The sequence below is a fragment of the Geotrypetes seraphini genome, chromosome 2, assembly GCF_902459505.1.
Source record: "Geotrypetes seraphini chromosome 2, aGeoSer1.1, whole genome shotgun sequence".
Taxonomy (NCBI): domain Eukaryota; kingdom Metazoa; phylum Chordata; class Amphibia; order Gymnophiona; family Dermophiidae; genus Geotrypetes; species Geotrypetes seraphini.
Window position 1 is genome coordinate 226,872,502 of NC_047085.1, and position 25,916 is coordinate 226,898,417.

The 25,916-nt window shown below is 42.8% G+C and overlaps 1 protein-coding gene across 3 annotated transcripts in view; it reads right to left on the reverse strand.

The window, feature by feature from the left end:
• The window catches only part of XPNPEP3 (X-prolyl aminopeptidase 3), a 133,771-nt gene that overhangs the window by 41,791 nt on the left and 66,064 nt on the right, over positions 1-25,916 (reverse strand). For all 3 annotated transcript variants that reach the window (XM_033935084.1, XM_033935083.1, XM_033935082.1), the window contains 2 exons: positions 18,928-19,041; positions 1,600-1,685 (listed from right to left, as the gene is read on the reverse strand). In XM_033935084.1, coding sequence (XP_033790975.1) covers positions 1,600-1,685; positions 18,928-19,041 — 200 coding nt within the window. The remainder of the gene's footprint in view (positions 1-1,599; positions 1,686-18,927; positions 19,042-25,916) is intronic.

Genomic DNA, 25,916 nt, shown 5'->3' on the forward strand with positions numbered 1-25,916 from the left:
GTTGCGGTACCCAGCTGGAGGGAGAAGGAAGATGAGGGAGGGAATTAAAGGAGATGCCAGGGCTTGGAGCATAGGAGGAAGGTATGCCAGTCTAAGGGAAAAGGAAGGGGGAGATGTGAGAGCATGGAGGGGGAACGAAAGATGGAAGAAAAGGAAAGGAGAGAGATGCCAGAGAATCAGGGAAGGGGAGATACCAGACTATGAGGAGAGGTGTGGGAGAGGGAAGGCGAGGAGAGAGATGCCAGACCAATGGGGTGAAAGGAGAGATGGAAGGGGGAGGCATACAGTTTCTGGAAGGGGCATAGAAGGAGAGAAGATGCCATATAGGGGAAGAGAGACGGCAGACAGTGAATGGAAGGAAGAGAGTTACAAGAAGATGAGGAAAGGAGAAACCACAGAAGACAAAGGTAGAAAAAAATTTCTATTTATTTATTGCTTTAGGAGACATGTGTCACTGTTTCTGTGAAGCATTGTATGCAGAGTCCAGCTTCTTGCTGGTTCAATTTAACCTTTGTCTATGTATTTTTATTTTATCCCCCCTTTTACAAAACTGTGAAGCGTTTTTAGCACCAGCCTTGGTGGTAGCAGCTCTGATGCTCAGAATTTTATGAGCATCAGAGCTGTTACCTCCGTAGCTAAAATCCACACTACAGTTTTGTAAAAGAGGGAGGGGTTAGTTTGTGATTACATATTCCTTACTAGGCGAAGGTGTTTTCTGTGTTCTGTGTGTTCGAAAGACATGGTTTTCTGTTAGGATTGACGGTGTAGGATTGATCTGTGCTGGTCTGGCTTGTTTAGTTTTACAATGGGTGTATTGATGTACTGCTCACTGCAATATGTAAGATGCTGCCTTTTCCTAGGTACTCATGTGTGACGTGTGGTTTGTTACTAAAAATCATGTTTTTCTTACAGATGGGGGGGGGTGCCAAAAAATGATGGGCCCCGGATGTTACATATGCTAGGTACGCCACTGTATGTAAAGATACCAGAAAGCTGGCGTAGCAAAAACTTCTAAGTTTTGAGTATTTAACCCTCCCACAATCTCACGGGCACTCGTTTCAAGTTTATTGAGATTTTGATTTAAACGCAATATCAAATATTTTCAATGCGTATAACAAAAATAAATTTGGGGAAATAAATAAAACCATTTGAACCAGTGTTCCCGCTAAGCTGCGCTGGCGTGCGCTGGCGCACAAAATATTACATCGCAGCGCACACGTTTCTCGTCACAGCGCACGATCGGAAGAGGCGTACGGCAGATGGCAGGGCGGCGAGAGGAGAATCGGGCGAGTTGGCTCATAACTTGCTGGCGCCCGATATTTTTGGCTCACGGTGAAAAAAGTTTGCTCACAACACCCGCCCGCTTAGAGGGAACACTGGTTCTAGCACCCGTTAATGTAACAGGCTTAAAGACTAGTATATATATATATATATATATATATATATATATATATATACATACATACATACATACACTTTGGAATGCCGGCTCTCTAACACATTTAAGTACATGCTAAAGTTCTCCCACCTTCTCTCTTTCTCTTCCTGTGGCTAAATCTCATGCCCTTTTCCCCTGCAAGCCCCGATTCATAGTCCTACCTGCCACTGATAGGCCAAGTGCGTGTGATATCACTCACATAGCAGGAGAATTCACAGCCACCATCAAGAAGCACCATCTCTCCATCCTATAAAAGGGCAAAGAACATATGAGATCATGCAACTTGCCTGAAATAAATTTCCTTAGACATATCTAATCTAAATTGGTATTTATAAGCTGCTTTCTCCCTACAAACAGGTTCAGGGTAGCTCGAAATAAAAATTTTATTCCTGCCTATTACAGTATAAAATTCATCATGAACATATAATCATCCAATTTCTAACTCAAACTTCTCCAATAAATATGTCTTCAGACCTTTCTGGAAGAGTATATATGAAGATAGATTTTTCAATGACTGAGGTAGAGCATTCTAAATTTGCACAGACTGTTAAGTTTACTAGATATTTTTTTTGTCTAATCCTTTTAAATGATTATGGAACTATATCTAGAATGAGATGTTCAATTGGAATTATATCTAACTAGTGTTTAAGCCCATTACATTAACGGGTGCTAGAATATATGTCTGTCTGTCTTTCTTTCTTTCTGTGTCTCTCCCTGCCCCTGTCTCTCTCTTCCTTTCTTTCTGTCTTTCTCCCTCCCGCTGTCTGTCCTTTCTTTCTGGTTCACTCTCTGTCACCCTGTCTGTCTGTCTTTCTTTCTGTCTCTCTCCCTGTCCGCTGTCTTTCTGTGTCTGTCTTTCGTTCTTTTTTTTTTTTTATTGCATTTAAAACATTTACAATATCATAAAGATATCAAAAGAAAAAAAGGTTATCATACAAATTTTCATAAAACACATCAACAAAAAAGACAATCCTTTACAAGCCCACTAAAGGGGAGACATGTTGCTATATATCAACAAATTTTTAAAGAAAAACAAGGGAATAGATTGAGTTTCAAAAGAACCCAAATCATTCCCAACTAAATTAGGACATTGGACATTCCTACCTTTATTCTCATCGATTAATGAAAATTAAAGAAAGAAAAGAAAACTCACTTCTGTTCACGTGCTACCAAAAATTGTTGCAATTGAATGGGATCCCAGAAAACAAACTCAGTGTCCTGTATTTTAACTAAACATTTACAAGGAAATTTCAAATAGAATGAAGCCTCAAGTGCCAATACTCTAGTTCTTAATTTCAGAAATTATTTTCTTCTAAACTGAGTAGCTCTTGAGACATCAGGAAACATATTAACCAAATCCCCACAGAACTTGGTCAGTCTGTTTTTAAAGTAAAGTTTCATTAACAACGCTTTATCCGTTTCACTAATACATGTTAGAAGCATTGTAGACCGAGTCTGGATAGCATCTTGGGAATCTTCCAGAAACTCTGTCTTTCGTTCTAATGCGCTGCCTGCCTGCCTGCCTGTCTTTCTGTCTCTCCATGGCCCCTTTCTGTCTCCCCTCCCCCAAAGCAAACCAAGATTGCTCCCAGGCCCCCTTTCCCTCTCCGTCCCCTCCACTTCCCTGTGCAGCAGCAGCATTTCCCTCCCACCCTTCCCTGTGCAGCAGCAGCAGCATTCCCCCTCCCCCCACACACACTTCCCTGTGCAGCAGTAGCATTTCCCAGCCTTCCCTGTGCAGAAGCAGCATTTCCCACACACACACACACTTCCCTGTGCAGCAGCAGCATTTCCCACCCTTTCCTGTGCAGCAGCAGCAGCAGCATTTCCCGGCCTTCCCTGTGCAGAAGCAGCATTTCCCCCCAACACACACACTTCCCTGTGCAGCAGCAGCATTTCCTACCCTTCCCTGTGCAGCAGCAGCATTTCCCCCATACACACACACACTTCCCTGTGCAGCAGCAGCACTTCCCGGCCTTCCCTGTGCAGCAGCAGCATTTCCCGGCGCCCCCTTCCCAGCCGCCGTGTTTAAATTCAGAGAAAAGTGCTGCACCGCGCTACCGCTGGCTTCGGCGTCTTCTGTCCACTGCAGCCAACCCTAGCGGAAACAGGAAGTAGTCAGAGAGGGCGGGCCGCAGTGGACAGAAGACGGCGAGGCCAGCGGTAACGCGGTGCAGCACTTTTCTCTGAATTTAAACGTGGGTGAGCCGGCAAGAAGGAGACTCAAAAGTAGCTGGTTTTAGCGGTGAGTGAGGGCAGGAGGGGGGAGTCGCAGGCTGTGCTGTATCTCTCCATGTTCAAATTCAAAAATGGAATTTGGCATGGAGGGACACAGCACTTGTCAGCGGCCACTGCGGTCGGCAATCGGGGGGGCGAGGACGTGGCTCAGGAGACTGGGAAGGTGTTGGTGGGCGGCGGCGGGGACCTTCTCCTGCAGGCGCTCGTGTCTCAGGGGTCTGGCTCATCCCGGCAGGGAGAGAGCTTGCCTGCGCTTCCTCCAGCGGTTGGTGAGTGAGGGCGGGAGGAGGGGAGTGGCTAGAGTGATCCCTGCCACCGTGTTCTCAAATGGAACACGGCCACGGATCAGAAATCACAGCGGCAGGGATCACACAGTTTTAAAAGCGCATGCGCGGGTAAGGCTTTATTATATAGAATAGGAAAAGATATAGTTGAAAAATCTGTGGTGAGATCAGTCCATAAAAAATCTTTTAAATGCTATTTGTGCTTGGAATGATAACCAATGAAGTTCTATAAACAAAGATGACATCTGAGTGCTCTTACTCTGTCTAAATATCATTGGAGCAGCCATATTCTGCAATAATTGTATCCTATTTCAGAATCCTCTCTCTCAAGATTCAATGTATCGCTTGATGTAGTGCATCTTCCTTCTGTACAATTACTTGATCGGAGAAGATTGTCTCCTCAATCAAGTAGTACTCATCAGCACAATATGGTAGCCATATGAACAAGCAAGGTGGTACAGGATCTTGCCTGCTATGTCAAGAAGTGATCCAAATTTAGTCCTGGATGATTCCTTGCAACATTTTCCTAAAAACACTCTACCTAGCATAAAAGGAGAACAGTTTAGCCGACAATAAGAGCAGGCTCCCCCAACCGCACAAGTGGTCACTCAACTCCAACACTTTACATCTAATTTTGTAGATTAGGGACTCCAGGAATGGATCTCTTTGCTTCCCCGTACAATCACAAACTTCCTCTATATTCCAGACTCTGCACTCTCAGTCATCTATGTCGGACGCCTTTCTTCTTAATTAGTGGAACAAGTTCCTGTATGCTTTCCCTCCATGTCCTCTACTTGTGAAGTCTCTAAAACTTCACCAGGAACAAGCCCCATCCCCATTCTCAGGCTCAAACATATTACCCTATTTCCCCATATATAGACCGCGGCCTTTATATGGGTTCTGCAAGCCAGCCCAGTGGGTGCAGCTTGCAAAACTGGGGCAGCCTATACAAGTTTTCAAAATCATCCCCCCACCTTACCTCCCTCGCCTGAATCGCTGCCGCCTTGAATCGTGGCCAGTGGTGCACGGCAGGAGAGATCTTTTTGATCTCCATCCCGGCCGCGCGCTGTTTCCTGTGTGCTGATGCTGTCAGTTCTCGTGGCTGTTGATGAAAACTATGTCTAAATTAATCCTCATGGCAGCTCTCTGGCCAAGTTAAAAATACACTGAGCTGCCGCTAGACAGGAGAAGTACTGCTTGGAAGGCAGGAAGGAAAGGGAAGGGAGAAGAGGTGCTGCTGGACCTGGCAGAAGGGGAGGGAAAGGAAAGATGCTACACACTGGAGGGGAGGGTGAGATGGTGGATGAGGAGAGAGCACATTAGCTGTGAGTGGGGTTGGGGGAGGGAAGGAAGGAAAATTGTTACAGGAGAAGTGAGAATGATGGGAGAGGGAGAAATGGTGCATGGGGAGAAAATATGGGTTGGGGAGTGGGAAGGAAGGATGTCACTCAAGAGAAGAGGCGAGGAGAGAGAGAGAGAGAGAGAGAGAGAGAAAGTGTCTTATCTAGGCCTTCCCACCTTTTCCTCTGTTTTCCAGGGTCTTCAGAAGGTTCTTGTGGACAAGGCGCAACTCATACTCATTGCACCCAGGTGGTCCAGACATTTATGGTACTCTATTCTTACATCTTCTGGATGCTCCTCCATTTCCCTTAGGGGACCATCCTTCTTTTCTCTCTCAGCAGAACAGCCAACTACTGCATCCCAATCCCTGCAATCTCAATCTCATGGCTTTGAAATTGACAGTTCACTCCTAACCAACCTTTCTTTTTCTCAACCAGTGAAATCAGTTCTGCTTACTGCAAGATGTCCTTCTACAAGAAAATCCTACCAGGCTTTTCTCTTGGGGCACAAACTCAAGGTCAAACTCTTCATTGACCGCTGGACCATATCTTCACCTATTTCTTGTATTTATCTGATTCAGGACTCAAAGCAAATTCTGTCAGGCTTCATTTGTCAGCCATCTCGGCGTAATATTCATTAGTGCATAGTAAACTACTTTCACAGCATCCTCTCATTTTACAAGGGGTCTTACTACTCTTTCACCTCCACTAAGAGCCCTACACCATCCTGGGGCCTCAATGTAGTTTTGGAACTATTAATGAAGGTGTCTTTTGAACCATTGGGAACCGCTTCTTTTACTTTCCCTTCCTGAAAATCTGCTTTTCTTATTGCACCTACTTCAACTAGAAGAGTTAGTGAGCTTCAAGCTTTAAGTCACATATTATCCTTACTTACAATTTTTTCCAACAAAGGGCTTTTACAGACTCATCTTAAGTTCCTTCCCAAGGTGGTTTCAGATTTCCACCTTACTCAGACCATCAAGTTACTATCATTCTTCCACCTCCACACTCCTCTTAGGCAGAGGAGCACCTTCATTCCTTAGATTACAAAAGAGCACTTCTTTTCTACCTGAAGACAATTTCTCATCTTCGCAAATCTACTCAACTATTTGTTTCATACAATCCAGATACTTGTGAACAACCAGCGACAAAGAGAGCCATTTCTTCATGGACTATGCGCTGCATACATTTTTCTACATGAGAGCTCATTTTAAGCCCCCTGGTTCAATTGGGGGCACATAACTTACGAGCTATAGCAACTTCAATAGCCAACCTGAATATTTCCAGGATATTTGTAAAGCATTTACCTGGTCTTCTATGCATACTTTCACCAAGCACTCCTGCTTAGACCAAAGTTCAGCTCAAGATGTTAGGTTTGATTGATCAGCTTTGTGTAACCTCTTTGTAATTTAGACTCTTTCCACCTCACGTATGCTTTTTCAGCTTGGGACTCACCATCAAGTGTGGCTGCATATCCCCTGCTCATCTTCAGAGAAAGCAAAGTTGCTTACCTGCAACTGATGTTCTCCGTAGACAGCAGGGGAATGCAGCACACTTGCCCATCCACCATCCCCTCGTCTCCTCTTCTACTGCTAGAGACGAAACTGACAGGAGGAGGGGGCTCGAGGATTAGGGCAATCCTGAACATGCTCAGTAAGCTTACAGCTTACTATAGCTAGGGGAGGGCACCAACACACCAGGCTCAGTCAGAGACTTTACTATCAAGTGTGGCTATATTCCCCAACTGTCTACGGAGAACACCTGTTATAGGTAAGCAACTTTGCTACCTCAACCAATGACCTGGGACTGGCCTTCTTCACTGAAACCTGGCTAAAAGAACCGAACTGTCCAGAATTATCTCCTTTTCCCAACAGGATATATCATCATCCTCCAAACTCCCAGGAGTGGCAGGTGAGAAGGTAGCATAGCCATTGTATACCTTCAATATTATCCTGACTCTACCATCCATCCTGATCTCGAATACATTAACATGCAAGCTTGAAGACAAAACATTATTGGCATACTACCAAATCCAAAGTTCCCAATCAAGTACTACTATGAAGCTGCAAGAAATTATATTGAGCCTTTCCTGCCAATACACCAGAGTGCTCACACTCGGAGATGTTAACATACCTCTTGAGACTACCGGTAAACAATGCTGTTCATAAATTTAAAAAACTGATAAAAGACAACCAAATCGACATCAAGCCATCAGGTCCAACAGACAAAAAAGGTCACTCCCTTGACCTACTCGCATCCATACCTTCCTACTTCACCTCCAACACCAAATGGTCAGATCACTACCTCCTTACCTTCAACCTGAACAGCAAGTCCCCCAACACAGAGAAGCTGGTAAGAGGCAAAACGAATCCTACCAAATTCTGGAACACAGTTGATGAATCGTTGGCTACTTCATCTGATGGCAATGAGTGTTTTGCTGACCATTGCTGGAGTTATTCCTGGATGTGCAATGCCAGGCTTTGGCACTGAATATCCAGTTTATGCAAGGCCAGCTAACATGTGGCCACTTAATATTCAGAACTTAACCAGCCATAGGTTGCCGCCTAAAGATAGTTGTGTTTTATGTGGTACTATTTATGTAATCACCCTGGCTGCTAAGTGCTGATCAGCATATAATGTGCCAACTATGCCCTGAAAATAGTCAATTTTTATTTAGATGCTAACCGCTAATTTTTAGTAGCAATAACCAGTCAAGTGCCCCTGAAAATTAGCGGATAGCCCTGAATAAGTAATTTAACTGGCTGTTTCTGGCCAGTTAAATTATTTTGAATATCAACTAGCAAATATCTAGTGCAAAACATTACTGAAATAACCAAGTCTTTAGTGCTTTCCTAAAATATGTATCTAGGAATAGTTCACAAGGCAAAGAATTCTACTGGTAAGGCCCAGTGTAGCTAAAAGGTTCTGCTAATTAAAGTAACTGAATTAAAGTAACTGAATCAGTTTTTGTTGAGAAGAATGATACATTTCACTTAAGTTGGAGGAGTACAAAGACAAGATACCTTAAAAGAAATTCTATCTTCATTTGGAAGTCAGTGTAATTCCTTAAGAAAAGGAATAATATGATCAAACATTTTTTTTCTGTGATCAACCATGCCATAGTATTCTAAACTAATTACAATCTTTTTAGACAGTTTTTATCAAACCAAGATAAAAAGAATTGCAATAGTTCAAGCAGTTGGTTATCAAGGTATGAATCACTTCAGCTGAGCATTTCTTTTTACTGCGCGGTCCAGAAATCCACCCCCCATCTAGGTTATAGGTGTTGGCATGAGGTGGAAAATAGAGTGATTTGCCTATCTCCCTTGTCCCATTTCTCAGGTCTCTCTTCTCTCTGCCTCAATTCTACAACTTTGTGGTTGCCAGCAGCTTGTAGAACAGGCCTTCCTCCAGACAGCCCCAGGTTCCTTCTTTCTGATTTGACTTCCTTTTGCTTCATGGGAGTGATGTGGCAGAGGGAAAGACTTGTGAGGGTCAGAGGAAGGCCTGTTCTAATAGCTGTTGGCAGCTACAAAGTTTATAGAATCGAAGAGGAAAAGAGGCCCGAGGAGTGGGCGGAGGAAGGCAGGAAAAAATATTAAGCCCACAGGAGAGGGGAGCTATGCTGCACAAAAAGAAAAGGGAAGAGGGGAGACAGGCTGCACGAGAAGGGAAGAGAGAGGGAAAACAAGATAGATTTGAGAAGCAGGATGAAAAATTGAAGAAAGCTGAATGTGTAAGATCAGTACCAAAGAGACATAGGACAGGAGGTAAGAAACGAAATAGAAAATGGAAAGGAGGTTAAGAGCACAGAGGAAAGCAGAACCAAAGACTGGGAACAGATGACTGAAATAACAAAATCACCAGACTACAAAGGTAGGAAAAATGATCTTATTTTCAATGTAATGACTGAATTATGTTGGTGTTGAGAATTTACATGTCAGCTTTATTTTACACTGTTCAGGAGAACATGAATTTCTTTCTGTTTCTCTGGTGTTGCACAAAATGCAGAGTCCATTATTTCTGCTTTCAGTTTTATATCTGCATGTTTTTTGCAGTTCCTTCTTATTTTGTATCAGGTGAGAGCCACATTCTGCATCTGCAGCTGAGGTGAAGGATTCTGACGATATGCCATGTCTATGTAGGAGCCTATAACAAGCCATCTTGTACCAGTTTCCCAGTAGCAGATATATTAGTGCTCTAAGGACTGAGTGGTCTTATGTGCTGGCAGTTTATTATTGGGGGGATATTCCTTGATAAAGCTACTTACAGCGAAACATGTCGGTATGACATTCCCCTTGCCAGAGACCACACGAAAAAGCTAAGTAACAGCTTTTAAATATTGATTAAAAATACATAAATTCTAAAAATTTTTTTTGATAAAATGCAAGTGAAAAATAGCACTTCATAATTGAATATAATAACAGGACCCGATGACGAGTAGACACATAAAGCTTGGAGCAATGAAATGTTATTGAGCTCCAAGTGGTGCCGCTGAGGATCCTTGAAATTTGACTAAAAGTGTTGAATGCATAAGGGTATTTTAATGGTGGTGAAGGTATGCTGCCATTTGAGATATAGTGCTAATTATTTCAGTAGCATAGTTAAATTAAATAATTACATCTGAAGGTTACATGTATGGGTGGGGATAGAGGAGATTACTTGTGGGAATGACATGGATCTTAGCGGGGATAGGTTAGATTCCAGCAGTGTGTCATGACAATTTTTGTGCCTTGTAAGTGTGCCACAAGATAAAAAAGGTTGAAAAGCACTGCTTTAACTAAAATTCCAAAGGCAAGAAATGGTTTCATCTGATGAATCATCTTAGTTGATAAATCTAACTGGATACATGAAGCAAATGGAGATAACATAACAAGTAGTGTCAGTGGCAGAAGCAATTCAGTGGCTTCAATTGTTCATAGCTCATTACTCTAGTCTAACCATAGTTACTTCCTCACCTAATAAACTTGGAGCTAGCTAGTTTTTGGTGGAATTCATAAGGGTTGACTTTGTTGTTTTCATGTGGTCCGATGCAGCTCTATGACTAAAAGGATTAAGCTGGAGACATACGGTCTCTTTTACAAAGCCGTGCTAGCGGCTGTGCTGCGCTAACGGCCCTGAAGCCCATAGAGATTTAAAGGGCTTCGGGGCTGTTGCTGTGCGGCTTTGTAAAAGAGGCCGATAGTAAATGATGGTAGTAAATGATAGTAAAGACCCGAGTGGTCCATCCAGGGCCACCATCAGGGCAGTACTACCAGTCCTGCATTCAGGGGCCCGGAGCTGACAGGGGGCCCAGGCTCCCCCAGGGTCCTAGGCCACAGTTCTTCAACCGCCGGTCCGCAGGAAATTTTTGCCGGTCTGCGCAGGGCCGGCAAGATTGACTCCCTTCAATTTCCTGCCGGTCCGGGCAGGGCCAGCAAGATCAACACCTGAAGTCTGCGCTGGGCCGGAGAGATCTTGGGGAGCCTCCGACAGTGGCTTTCTCCCCTCTCTGCAGCTCTCCTTTACTTCCTAGCGCAGCGATTCACGAAGGCAGCCTCAGGGCTTTTGCTGAGTTGTGGCTGCCTCTGATGATGCAACTTCCTCTTTCCTCAGAGGCGGCGCGACCCAACAAAGGACCCGAGACTGCCTTCCTGAATAGCTGCGCTGGGAAGTAAGGAGAGCTGCTGGGAGGGGAGAAAGCCACTATTGGAGTCTGGGAAGCTGCTGGGCAAGGAGAAACAGGGACAGCTGCTACTGGAGAGGGAGAAGGAAAGATGCTGCTGGGAGGGGAGAAGGGAAAGGAGTCTGGGAAGCTGCTTGGCAAGGGAAAAAAAGGGACAGCTGCTACTAGACCTGGAGGGAAGGAGAAGGAGAGATGCTGCTGGGAAGGGAGGAGGGAAAGGAGTCTGGGAAGCTGCTGGGCAAGGTAAAAAATGGACAGCTGCTACTGGACCTGGAGGGAAGGAGAAGGAGAGATGCTGCTGGGAGGGGAGGAGGGAACGGAGTCTGGGAAGCTGCTGGGCAAGGGAAAAAAAGGGACAGCTGCTACAGGACCTGGAGGGAAGCTTGTGGGCAAGGGAAAAAAAAGGGACAGCTGCTACTGGAGAGGGAGAAGGAGAGATGCTGCTGGGAGGGGAGGGAGGGAAGAGAGTTACTGCTGGACAGGAGGAGGAGGGAAGGGAGAATGAAAAAAGGAAGGAAACAGCTGGCAGAGAGATTAGAGGAGGGGAAGGGGAGACAGGCATGAGAAAGTAGAGAGATTGATGATAGGAAGAGGTCAGCAGAAAAATAAGCAGAGAGGGACAACGATGATAGATCTGGTGTAGGAGAGATAAAAATGAAGAGAGCAGTGAAGCTGGAATGAATCATGTAAAAAGGAGAGAGGGGGCACAAGCTGGATGGAAAGGGGAGAGGGGCACAGAAAGAAGACAGATACCATATGGAAGGACATATGGAGAGGACAGACAGTGGATGGAAGAAGCAGATGCTGGATTGAAGAGACAGAGAGGGCAGGCGCTGGAAGGAAGAGAGTGAAAAGAAGATTGAAAGCAGAAACCAGAGACGACAAAAGGTAGAAAAAAATAATTTTATTTCTATTTTGTGATTAGAATATATCAGATTTGAAATATATATCCTGCTAGAGCTGGTGTTAGACATAACTGGGGACTGCAAAACCCAGGCAGTGCTTCTTTAGCTTCCAGCTGGCTTAGGGCGCTCTCTGATCAGGGGGCAGTTGCCCTAGTTGCACTCCCCTAAAACTATTCCTGTCATGTGTGACTGCAGTATTCTGTTAGCATGATATTTCTGTGTAGCATTCTGCAATAATTTGGCTTGTTCAGTTTTCTTGATAGTAGAGGGGATATATGTGAAGGGGAGGGGAGACAGGGGTTTTGTTGATCCTTGCTCTGAATTATTTGTATTTATAAAATGACAATTGTACAGAATATTGTTTCTTTTTATACTTAATAAAATACATTCAATATAAAATCATAACTGAGGCTTGTGTGGATAGGATCAGATTATTTGTGGGGACCGAGCTCGCAGAGATGGGGCGGAAATGGGGTTTTTAAATTTTAGTCCTAGTAATTTGCCGGTCCACAAAATAATTTTTTTTTTTCTGCCGGTCCACGGGTGTAAAAAGGTTGAAGAACACTGTCCTAGGCCACCATAGCACAAATTCCTGTATTATGCTTCTGCTGTGTACAACAATAAACAATGCTATCATACTTTTTTTTGTCCCCTGCCAATTTCCTGATAGCACCCCCCCCCCCCGGACAAAACTGGATCCGTCTACCTGGCCCGCGGCCGCAGCCGGCGATATACTAGGTGCGTGCCTCTCGTCTCCTGACTCCTTCACCAAGGCCCGCCCTGTCTCCACTCCGATTGGCTTGGGCTTAGGGTGCCTAGCCAATCAGGAGACATATCACTTGCCTGCCACTGAATCTGCAAGAGCGGGTCGGCCGGATGACATCACCACGTCTCTAGGAGGACAGGACGAGAGGAGCAGCACGAGGAGCTGCAGAACTAGTAAGGCAGTGATCAATTTAAACATGCACCTTTCTTCCTCCATCCCATGCATCTTTCTTCCTCCATCCCATAACACACACAGCCTTGTGGTGATGATTATCAGATTGATTCATGAATATATAATGATGTTATGAGTATGCACCTCTTCCTTTCCATCCTCCTTAGCATGTCAAATACAGCATGTTACATTACACAAAGTCTGTGTAATGTAACATGCTGTATGTGACATGCTGAGGAGGATGGGAAGGAAGAGGTGCACACTCATAACACCATTATATATTCATCCATAGCTGCATGTTAATGATGTGCTCATATGCACTTATTTATCATCATAACATATACATCATCATTAACATGCAGCTGTGAATGTGTAAGGACAGCCTGAGGAGGTTGGATGGGAAGGAAGGAAGGTGCACATATCAACATATCGTACATTTTTAACATGCATGATGCAGCTATAGGCAAGCTGAGGAGGATGGGATCATACAGATGTGAATGTTCAGATATGCACTTAGATGTGTAGTTTTTTCTGATATATTTATTAAGCTTACAGTATTTATAAACACACATTTAATACTTGTTACAAAAAATATTGTGCAATTGTGATCTATTTCTTGCCTACAAAGGTCAAAAGAAATCCTTAACTGAGATTTTACATTCAAAAGTGAATTATAGCTACTAGCACTATTATTTATTATGCAGATGTTTGTTAGTTTGTTATTAGTTCAGTATTAGACATATGTTCGTTTAGAATAGATAGGTATAGATTAGTTTAGTTTAGGTTAGGTTAGGGCCCTGCTGAAAGAGTCTACCTTGATGTGGTTGCAGGCTTACAAATCTTTTTGGTCAAAGAGTGCGGCGACAGAGAAAAGTATGTGTGTATTCGGCTCATGGAAGGGAGGGTCGGGGGGGGGAAGGGGTGCGTGGGGGGCCCAATAGGATTGCTCAGTAAGGGGCCCAGAAATTTCTGATGGCGGCCCTGGGTCCATCCAGTCTGCCCAACCATACATGCTCCATAAATTAATTTAGTTTAAATGGTCCTTTTTCTTAGATATTTCTGGGCCAGAAAACCAGAGCTCTGCCCAGTAGTGTGCTCAGGTTCTATCTACTGGAGTCTCCATCAAAGCTCACTCCAGCTCATCTTAACCATCCCAGCCATCGAAACCCTCCTCAGCCCATCCTCAGCTGAATGTTCATGTTCAGTTCTAGAATGTTGCCTGAGTAAGACCTGGGCTTCACTGTCTCTCTCTTATATTTTTAAGTTTTTAGTTCTATTTAGTTAGTTTCTACTTTATTTTATTCCTTTCATCTACCTTATTCATAGTTTTACAGGGTTCTGTACTTTTTTCCTTTTAATTTTCACTCGGGTGAGTCAGAAAACATCTTGGATAGGAGGAGTTTGACAGTTATAGAATCACAGCATAACTGTCTACTAACCTAAAGGCCTGAAATGGTTCATTTTCAGCAGAGGACCTTCCTACCTGCGTGTGGTGACTGGAGATCGCTGTTGGGAGATCGTTGCTGGAAGCGGGACCAGTGGAGGCATGATGGATCACTGCTAGTGGTTGCCTAGGATAGGGTGGTGTCTGCTCTCTCACTGGGGAGGAGCTGGTGGTGTCTCTGGATCCGTGGAGTGGGACTGTGCCGCGGACTCTTCCTTCCGGTTGTCCGATGGAGGCAGAGTGCTGTATTCTTCGGGAGTTGCCCATGAGCATCCACCGCCTACCGAGAGCAGTGCGGCCTGGTGCTGGATTGTTCTATCTCTGTGCATCTTCTGCCTGGAAGCGATGAGTCAGGGCTGCAGCAGCTGGAAAGCCCAAGCTGATATCTGTCCTGACTGGACTTTTGCCGCTGGGATTATTTAAAATACACAGAGGCAACAGAGCTGCTTCAGGAAATTGGACTTCTGACAGACTTATTTGATTTTGGTTTTCAATTTTTTCTTCCAGTTTATTAATTATTTTAAATTTTATTCCATTGTTTTTACCCCTATTCTTATTTTATTAACTGAATTCTATTGTTTAACGGTTCCTCCCTTCTATTCCTTTTTACATATTACTTTAATTCATTTATTTTTTTTTTTTGTAATTCTTTATTCATTTTTAAAACTTACTTCAAGTGTACAATTAATAAAACATTTAATTCATTTAGATATCATTTACATAGATAGTGCTCCTATCTGTAAAGTTAGGAATTTCTATGAAATATTCTACATGCCTCTCTCCTCTCTACTCCTTCCTGCCCTCCCCACCCTCTTCTAACCCCTTCCTCTGTAATATTGCCTAGAGCTTGTGTAGGTATGTGCGATGCACAAATGGAAGAAATAGAATAAATATACGGGACACAAGCCATGCAAGCCTGCCCAGTACTGGCCTTAGTTCCTTCAATGTATATCCATTATTTTCTTTAATTCTTTATTTATATTTTAACATTAGACAATCTTTACAAGTCAAACAGGAAAAAATACCGTGTAAATGAAATACAGAAACCCAAATTATTTAAAAGGTATCTTCATAATACAAAGTACAGTTAGTCTTCTATAATCTTGGGGACGTAGCTAAAGTATAACTGAAATTAAACTTAGGAAATCAAATAATAAGGAAATAAAAAATGGTGGCCTGACTGCTCATGAGCAATTATTTTCCTGAGCTATCTTCAAAATTAAAGTAGTAGATATTGGTTGCTCTGTGACCAAAATAAATTTAGACAACTGTTAAGGTTCATAAAAAAAACATATCTATCATCCTATATAATAAAACGCTAGCCGCGCATGCGCACTCAGACCTGCGTGATCTGTAATCCCTGATCCGTAGGTCCGTGGCCAGAGTGCATTTGCGGTGGCCAGATCGGGAAAGCACAGCAGAGCCGGCGACTACCCCCTCCCGCCCTCACTCACTGCCAAAACCACCACCTCCTTCTTCTCGCCGGCTCACCCGCGTTTAAATGGAGAGAAAAGCGCTGCACCGATGTTTTCCTTCTGATTTGGTTTCCTTGCTGACTCGGTTTCCTTGCTGACTCGGACTGCTGCTTCTTCATGTCATCACCAGTGTTGCTGTCACTATCACTGTCCTGCCCTTTTTCCATCTGTTCTCCGGAACTGCCACACGTGCCATAAACTGCCACAGGCTCCACCACTGTACACATCGCAGAAGCAGCATTGAGAGAAAAGCGCTGGCTTTGCCGTCTTCTGTCTACTGCGGTCCACCCTCTCTGACTACTTCCTGTTTCCGCTAGGGTTGGCCGCAGTGGACAGAAGACGGCAAAGCCAGCGGTAGCGCGGTGCAGCGCTTTTCTCTCAATGCTGCTTCTGCGATGCGTACAGTGATGGAGCCTGTGGCAGTTCATGGCACGTGTGGCAGTTCCGGAGAACAGATGGAAAAAGGGCAGGACAGTGATAGTGACAGCAACACCGGTGATGATGTGAAGAAGCAGCAGTCCGAGTCAGCAAGGAAACCAAATCAGAAGGAAAACTAAGCCCGTGCTGAGGGGGCCACTTCAGAAAACAAACAAAAACAGCATGATGAACGTTGAGAAGCTAACAGGAGAGGAAGCTATGAATGAGACAGAGAGGAAGGAGCCCTGTGCAGATGTTTCTGCCCCAGTGAATGGCGAATTTGCAGCCCAGCAGAATGAGAATGGTGAAGACAAGAACCGGGAAGAAGACCACAGCTGCTGATAATTTCAGAAAATCCACATTTTGGATTTGTAGGTACTTACCTTATGCAAAGTTGTCATTTCTTTAATAAGACATTAACTATTTTTTCTGCGGCCCTCCAAGTACCTACAAATCCAAAATGTGGCCTTGCAGAGGGTTCGAGTTCGAGACCGCTGGTCTATACAGACCTGGTGTTATATTTGTAAGTGTCATTGTCTTCAACATTTTATTTGCAAATATTGAACTGTTAGATCATGTGATGAACAAGAGTGAGAGAGAACTGCTTTATTATATACTAATTTTAGCCCACAAGTGTATTTTGGTTAAATGGAGGCAATAAGATCCTCCAAATCTCATCCAGTGGTGGAATCTATAATATGAACTTATGATTATGGAGAAATTGAGACATCTGGCCAGATGGAAAGAGTTTTGAAAAGTGTGGGAGTCAGTTTGGATGCAGTGCCACATAGAACAAAGAGTTCAGTTCCTGAACTATTGAGTTTGGTTGGTAATACCTGTCTTGAGGATGATTTTGGAATCGAACACTGGAGTTTGGGAAAGGTGGAAGGGGTTAACTGCAATTTGCATTCAACTGCTGTTTTTTATGATTACTTGGTTGTTTTTGATTCTTGTTTATATGTTACTTTAAATAAAATAATAAAAAAACTAAAAAAAAAATATATATACATACTGTTTGCTACTTGCTTTCCTGGGACAAATCCTAACAGATCTACAGAGACCAAGTCTGGGAACGTCCTGGAGTAGATAACCTCAGTGCCAGGTTCTTGGCCAATAGTTTTACATCAATATTCAGCAGTGAAATTAGCCTATATGAGCTACATAGGGATGCATCTTTCTCTTTCTTAATAGCATGGTAATCCCTGTACACTGCATAGATGGGAGTAAAGAAACTCCCTGCTTCCTGCAGTCTATTAAAAAGTGTGGTTTAAAAACCTCTTCACTTAGGCATTTTGGCCCCGATTCTATAAATGGCACCTAACTCCTAGGCACTCTTGAGCGCAATTGTCAATCATTTGTTATGTGCTGTTTATAGAATCCCACCTAGTGGCATCTAAGCAGTCTTAGGCACCAATTGGCATTGAATCCTTAGGCACACTGCCATTTAGGCCAGGGTTTTCTTGGCCTGAGTGAGCCTATGTCAAATCATGCCCAAAATCTGCCTCAAATTCGCCCCTAACCATGCCTACTTGCTGGTAGGAATCTTGGTGTAGAAGCTTACTTTGAAATGGTAGGCACCTACCAGCTAATTAATTTTTTAAAATGCTTTTTTATGTCGCTTTCACTTATCCAGCAATCTCATCTGCTCTTCACTCTTTTTTCCTTGCCCCCAGCTGAATGAGTCCAACGGCATAGCCACAAGGAAGCCTCCCCTCCTCCCCACTTTGGGCTCAAGTTCCCTTCAAACATGGACATTGCAGAAAGTTTAGGGAGATTTGGGACCCATTGACAAAATTTTGTAAGGACTAATTATTGATTTTTGCCCTTTGATTATGCACGTCCAGGGAGGGTGCGTGGGGGGGTTGGGGTTGATACAGATATTAAGTTGATTAAGTTGGGAGGGGGGAACTAGATGTACATGTATTCTGAAAAATATATGTGCTTTTACTTGAATTATTCTTTGTAAAATTATCTGTTATTGCATTGTTGAATGTTTTGAAAATCAATAAAGAATATAAAAAAAAAAGTTCCCTCCAAAATTGTGGCACCAGTTTGTTTTTTAAAATTATTTTCCTTTTAATCAAAATAAACAAGCTGACTTAAATCTAACTATTAGAACACAGTTTATAGCATACTGTGACTTCACGAAATGGCCAAGAACACCATAACAAGCTGAATTACAAAACAGTAATCCCTCTCCTTTCACTATCATGACACTGGTTTAAACGCAGGCAAGATTGCTCAAGCCCTGCTAACTGAAGAGGTCCGCTGCCTGAGTCCTTGCTCAGGCTGCAAGAGTGGCGCTTAAGTCTGTGGTATGTCAGTAGAGTGCAAGCTTGGACAGTATTTCTCATAAAAAAGGAGAAGTGGAGGATCAAGATGAAGAGAAGAGGCAAAGTCAAAACATGAGGAAGAGAAGATGAGAAAGATGGGAGCAGTGCTAGTGGTGGGCATAAGTAGAAAGTAGAGAGGGAGAGGGGAAGAAAGAATGTACAGATTTAATTTTCTAATCAATGTACATTATTTGCAAGGGGAATATCCATAGCAAACTGGGACAACTTTAAAAAGAAAAGCCCATGGATAAATGTACCAATAAATTCTGGAACTATGTGGACAGATATGACAATTGCCCCCTTTTTTCTTCAGAACATGTAATGTACAATCAAAAATGGTCATGGATGTTTAAAATTGTCTTTTATTGCAGTAAGAAGGATAGTCTCAGTAAAAATATTTTTTTGTTGAAGTTCTATATTATTGCTTTAAGCAGTACTTGGAGTTACTTACCTTGATAAGTTGGTTATTTTTCACGTAGTGTAAAGTGTTGGACCGGTTGCCACCAGCAACCACTGGTGGGTAAGCTAGGATGTCAGCGCCTCTAGCACGGCATTCAAAATCAAACTGTAAATTAAAAATATCCCAAAAGTTGAGTGGGCTCCCAGGGCATTCCCTCACTTAACAAGTGTTACCATATATGTACTTCACCTAAGACAAGAGACATTCCTAGTAATATCCTTTCAGCTGTTTGGAAACAAATGTGCATAATCTCTTCAAAATTTCAAGATAAAAATTAAAAATAAAGTTGGCTGATTCTGAATTATCCTCCTCCTCCTCATGATACAAATATCATCTTTGACTTCTCCTTTTGTAAGCATGGCGTTTTCCTCTCTCCCTCCTTGTCACTCTGTCAGGTTTGCAAGGCTAAAGAAGAAATAATGATAACCCCCCACCCCCACTATCAAACCCTTAAAACAGACTGTCTAAGCCAGGGGTGTCCAATGTCGGTCCTCGAGGGCCGCAGTCCAGTCGGGTTTTCAGGATTTCCCCAATAAATATGCATGAGATCTATTTGCATACACTGCTTTCAATGCATATTCATTGGGGAAATCCTGAAAACCCGACTGGACTGCGGCCCTCGAGGACCGACATTGGACACCCCTGGTCTAAGCTGTGACAGCTGGAGTTTGGGGAATTGAAGACTATTACCAGCAGCTGTTTTAGTGTTCTAGTACTATACAACTGTGCACCAGAAAATGTGGGGATCTGAGATCTTGTTGGTTTGTTGAAGTTCCTTAAACACAGAGCAACAGTATCATTATTGTTTATTGTACTTGACATACTTGTATGGCAAAACGGGCAGTAAGGCAGTTTACAATTAAAAACAATAGTAAATTAAAAGAAAAAGACAAAGAACGCCATTAAAAAACTGGACATTGACAATCATTCATATCCCATTCATACTCTATCTCCTCAAGAATAGATCATGTAGCATTAATAACGGGCAAAAGCTTTTCGCATAGATGTGTTTTTTAACACTGAAAGTGAAATGGCGTGGTGGCCATGTTAATCCACTTTCCAAGATAATATAAAGAAATAAAATAAAGGAAATAAAGGTGATACCTTTTTTATTGGACTGGACTAACTCAATGTATTTTATGATGAGCTTTCGGAAGGTAACCCTTCTTCAGATCAGAAAAAAACAAACGTTGACAAATATCAGTATATATAAGGAAAGCGTGAAAGCATTTTAGGGATAGGAAGAGGGAGGGGTGGGTGGGCAGGAGATAGAAACGTGGCAGAGCAGGCAGGCTAAGATGGTGTCGAGAGCAGACGGTTCCCTAATCGCGCTGTTTCCAGCGGCCTTTCACGTCTGTTATGGGGAAAAAGGAAGGGAACCCCACGCTCTAATCCTCCAGCGGTGGTGGCAGTCCCGCAGCGTTTGAGGCAAACGACTTTACCGGAAGCCTTATCCCTCTCCGGCGAGCCGGTTTGCCCTACTTTGGGGGAGAGCCCGATGTCTTCGGGGGATCCTGGCTTCCACTCTGACCAGGTGTCTTTAAGCCAGGAGCAGCAGCTGGTCCTGCCCCAACCAGCACGAGGCTGAAGTGTTTGGCAAGGCAGGCACGACCTAGGATGATGTTTCAGCCAAAGGCACTTGAGGCAGTGTCTGTGAGGGTCCATAAGAGAGATCACACGCTGATACTTGCTACACATCTTGAAGCCCGTGGCAGGCCGGGACATAGAAGGAAAAATAGCCGCCGCAAAATCGAAGCCCTCGGGATGCGGCCAAGCGGCCTGTCCCGGAAAACGAACGGAAGAAGAAATTTTTTTTTTTTTTTTAACTAAAATAAAAGAAATAAACTAAAAACAGTGATTCGTGAGGAAAAAAACACAAACCGCGATTGAGAGAAGGCACATAGGAACAAAGTTAAACGCAGAGAGTCAAAGACGGACTTCTCGGCTCCGCGGAAAGCTGAGAACTGAGGAGACACACCCTGCGCTGGGCGGGAAGGCACTTGCACATGCGTGGTGCGGGCGACTCGAAACTTCGAGTTTCTTCAAGCAAGTCTGCTTGTGAGGTGTCTGCATCCGGGCTCCGTCGATGACGTCACCCATATGTGAGAATACCTGCCTGCTTGTCCTGGGATAAAATATTTTATAGAAATTCTAGATATTCCAACGGACAATTTGCCTCCGATTGTGAGAGCTAATTATCTTCACATAAAGAAACCTGCAGGGGTTTCTACCCTTGACTCAAGTAGATAAAGTGGTGGATATGAATTTAACAACGTTCTTGGAAAGTTCACTAGAGGTCATAACGGAAAGAAAAACCTTGCTGATAACTCTTGCTTTGGAAAGTGATAGAGAATACACTTCTCCCTCTGTATTCATGGTTTCGATTATTCACGGTTTTTAGCTTGCTGGCTCCTCCCCCCAAATTACATCAGCTTGCATAGAGAAATCGCTGATTCCAAGCATTTACAGGGAAAATCGCCGATTCCCGGCACTTTCTTCAACATATTTTGCCTCTCCTTCAGAAACAGGCCAGGTCTCCCACCATGTTATTTGCAGTTTCACCATATTCATGATGGCTTTTAATAGAAAACAGCAAACAACATATAAAAATGTTATTTGCAGTTTTTCAGTATGTGCGTTTCTGTTAATCCCCTATGGAAGGAGAAGTATATGTATTTTGTCTTTATTTCTGACATATAAATGATCAGTTTTTGGGCTCTACTGTGCGAATATTTCCTGACATGTCTCGGAGGTCCCAGAGGTGCAGAAAGGAATTCCTGGCACTAAGGCCGAGTCCTAGCCCTGGGGGCAACTTTTTGTTGAAATTTCCTGTGAAATGTTTTATTACATATCAGACAAAGAATTTCTTGTTTTTGGAGCCTAAACAGCTGTTAGAATTTGTAGAATCTAGGGAGGGTGCAGCATCTGTAACTTAAAGATATGTAACTTGTCATAATTCCGGCTCTAGGATCAATGGGGTATTGTTATTTTCTCATTTGATTAGTTGTATATTCTTTTTTAGAAATTAATTTCCTGTTGTCCGCTCTCAAAGTATTGTGGTCTACAGTATATAACTGAATAGATGTTTCTTTTTTCTTCATTTTCCTTTGAAAACTATTGATCTGATTCAAGTTGCATTTATTATACTTGATTGTTAATAAGAAATGTGTTAAATAAAGAAATAAAAAAAAAAAAAGAAGAAAGGTGGCAAAGCAGTGTTAAATGTCTTCATAGTGGGAAAGAAAGCCCAGATCTCTGTTAAGTTCTGTCAGGTAGGTGTCAAAATACCTTATCATTTTGATTTCAAAAGGTTTTACATTCTTGGATTGTTTTAAAATTCCCTTTTAGTATTCTCAAAATAAAATCATTGGTTTAGTGGTCAGTTTTTCTTAAGTGTTGTCCGACAGAGGTGACATCCTGGTTGGTATTGCAATTCTTAATGTGTCTATGTAGGTTGATTCTGGTCTTTAGCATTTGACTTGTTTCACCGATGTAACATGCCTCTTTGCACTTTTTTATTAATTTGTTTTATATCTCGTTGTCCCCAAATAGCTCAGAATGGGGTACATAATTTCAGTCCAAGTTTACAATACAAGTTTTTATCCTAGCCTGACAAATACTAGGGGTCTAATATTAATATACATAATATATAGTTTTACCAGTTACAATTTGCCATAGTTATCCTTACTATGTAAGATTTTCAGTACAAGTTTTATCCTAATATATAATATAAAGTTATTATCCTAACTCAACACATACTAGGGATCTAATATCAATGTCCATAATATACAGTTTACAGGTTGAATTAGTCAATTACAGTGCCAGATTTTCCAATAAAAGTTTTTATCCTAACATAACACCTAATCGAGGGTCATGTATCCATGTACAGTACATTTCTTTGTCATCTATCGGTCCTAGGAGGGAGAGTTAGGTGAACAGGTATGTTTTTATTGCTTTCCTAAAGTTGATTTTTTACTGAATGATGTATACCACATTAGAAGATGAGCATATGAAGGATCCCTTTATGCAGAATGTTTTTCCCATATGAATGACCATGGGAACCTCTGCAAGGAAAGTATGGTATGATGATTGTTCTAATCTTAGATTCTGAGAAAGCGAATTCCATAACACAGGTGCAATTGCAAAAAAAGCCAAATTTTTTGTTGTTTTTGATGTTTGAGGGATAACCAATCTCTTATCTGTTAAAGATCGTAATGTACTTTTAGGAGTACAGGGGATGATCTATGCAGAAAAAATGAAGGGATTCCAGTGTATAAGACCTTATGAACTAAAGTTACGGTAAGTATCTTCAACTGAATTCTAAATTGTATTGGAAACCAATGCAACCTTTCCAACAAAGGTGTGGCATGATCAAAACTTTGTCCTTTTACACAGTATTCTTGCTCCAGTATTTTGCAAAAGTTTGCAGTTGATTGAATTTAGATATATCTGCATATATAATGTTACAATAATTCAAATTTAAAAATGCATAGTAGAATCCTAAGTGGGGTGGTATCAAAATAATTGCGTTTAGCTCAGAGCTGTGAAAACCTGTTCTATGTTGGAATTTTTTTGTGTGAAAGAGAAAGAGATAACTGTAATATTATTCCCAGATATCAAAAAGATGTTACAGGAAGTATTAGCTTATCAAAAAGGATGAGTTAACAGTTGGTAATGATAATGAGCCTGTAAATCCAACATACAGGATTTAAAACTATATGATGTTTTTGTAACCATGTGGCTACTAGCTTTAAACATGATTGAAGTGAGGTTAGATATATAGGAGATTTGTAATGAATGAATTAGAAGAATACCATCAGCATAAAAGAATAAGTTAATACTGCAGGATTGAATAAGAAGGGCTAATAGGCTAAGAAAAAGACTGAAAATAAAGGGGGATAAAACTGAGCAGGAGAAGTATAGTAAGCATAAAGAAAGAGAATGTATGCCTTTCCTCTCACCATCACCACCACCACCACCACCACCACCACCATTCAGAAATGATAGGATTCAGAAAACTGGTTTCTGTAGGTTCACAAAGTAACTGTAATGTCCTGCTTATGGAAGCTTCCTCTAAGCCAGGGGTGTCCAATGTCGGTCCTCGAGGGCCGCAGTCCAGTCGGATTTTCAGGATTTCCCCAATGAATATACATGAGGTCTATTTGCATGCACTGCTTTCATTGTATGCTAATAGATCTCATGCATATTCATTGGGGAAATCCTGAAAACCCGACTGGATTGCGGCCCTCGAGGACCGACATTGGACACCCCTGCTCTAAGCACTAAAAGCTGTGTTATATCTTACAATACCATATGAGAACTTCTATTCTGCTACATTGCCCAATGGGCTCAGTGCGGATTACAAAAGATAAAGGAACACACAATATCCCTGAATATAAACTTGATATAAATTATGACAAATTGCAATAGGGGAGCTTAACCTATTCAACTCCTACCAGATACAACCTTCTCATTCCATACCTTTATTTTCTAAAAAGATAAGATTTCAAGTCTCCTAAATCTAACATATGAAAGTTCTAGTCTCAAATTAGGTGGTAGGTAATTCCAGTATTTTGCAGCCTGATATGGAAAAGATGCTATTAAAAACCCCCATTTAAAACGTATCTTATGTACTAATGGAAAGAAAAAGATTTTTCACAATAGTAGAGTCCAGCTGATGTCCTAGGCTACACAAGTAATCTAAAGATGGCGTCGAGGATAGAAGCATGAACAAGTCGCGCTACTCGTTTATTTTTTAATTTTATTTAAGCAATCGCCTTTAATCGTTTCTTTCCTTCGTGCTTACCTGCCAACATCCACCCGACCCCTGCCCATCGCATCGTGACAGAGAATGTTCAGACGCCGTGGCAGGGAACTGAAGGAAAGAAGCGGCAGAGAGCCAAGGCCAGGACACTGCGGAAACCACCAGTGTCACTCTCCGCCTGACATCAGCCTGCCCGACACCCACCCGACTTTCTGCCCACCTGGTCCACGCGCCATGACAGAGAACGTTCGGGCGCTGCGGTAGAGAGCCGCATGCCGCGGCTTAGAACTAAGGCAAGGACGTGGTAAAGAGCCAAGACCAGGTCGCTGCGGAAACCACCATGTGAGGCCTACAGCAGTGCTGCTCTCCACCCGAAAGCTACCGCAGCCCACGGCAGCATTGCTCCTCACCCGGACGCAGTGATGGAGCAGAGACACGATCTAGGGCTGAGAGGTGCGATCGTACTCTCAGGCTGAGAGGAGCGATCATACTCCCAGGTGCCATGCCGAGGAACTGAACAGGGAGCGCTGCGGAGGCCACTACTACCTCAGCAGCATCGATCTTCATTGAAGAACCACCACAGAAGTGGAGGAGAAGCAGAGCTTGATCCTGTGGACAGGCGATCTGCCCTTTCCCCGAACCAGGGGGGATACCTAAAAATCAGCACCGATACCAGCGGGCAGGAAAGAGAGACAGGAGTCCGATCCTGCAGGCAAGCGATCCACCCCTCCCCCGAATCAGCGGGGAAATTTTAAACATCAGTGCCGATACTAGCAGGCAGGAGAGAGAAGCAGGAGCCCGATCCTGCAGGCAAGTGATCCACCTCTCCCCCGAACCAGCGGGGAAATTTTAGAGAACAGCACTGATATCAGCGGGCAGGAGAGAAGCAGGAGCCCGATCCTGCAGGCAAGCGAATTGATCTGCCCCTCCCCCAAACCAGTGGGGATACTCAAAATCAGCACTGATACCAGATATCTGATTTTCTGCTATTTTACTAATTTAACTGTTAATTTACCCGTTGTTATTGAATCTGATCTAGGGCTATTTGATTCACTGCTAATTAATTATCATTGAAACGGGAAGTAACAGAAACACCAAATAGCAATTCGGACAAGAAGGAGTCAGTTTAATCTACAAGCATGCATCTCCTACTGATCCTACTAATCTATTTAATATGCAACAACATTAAGGATATTAAGTCACTCTATCCACAGCT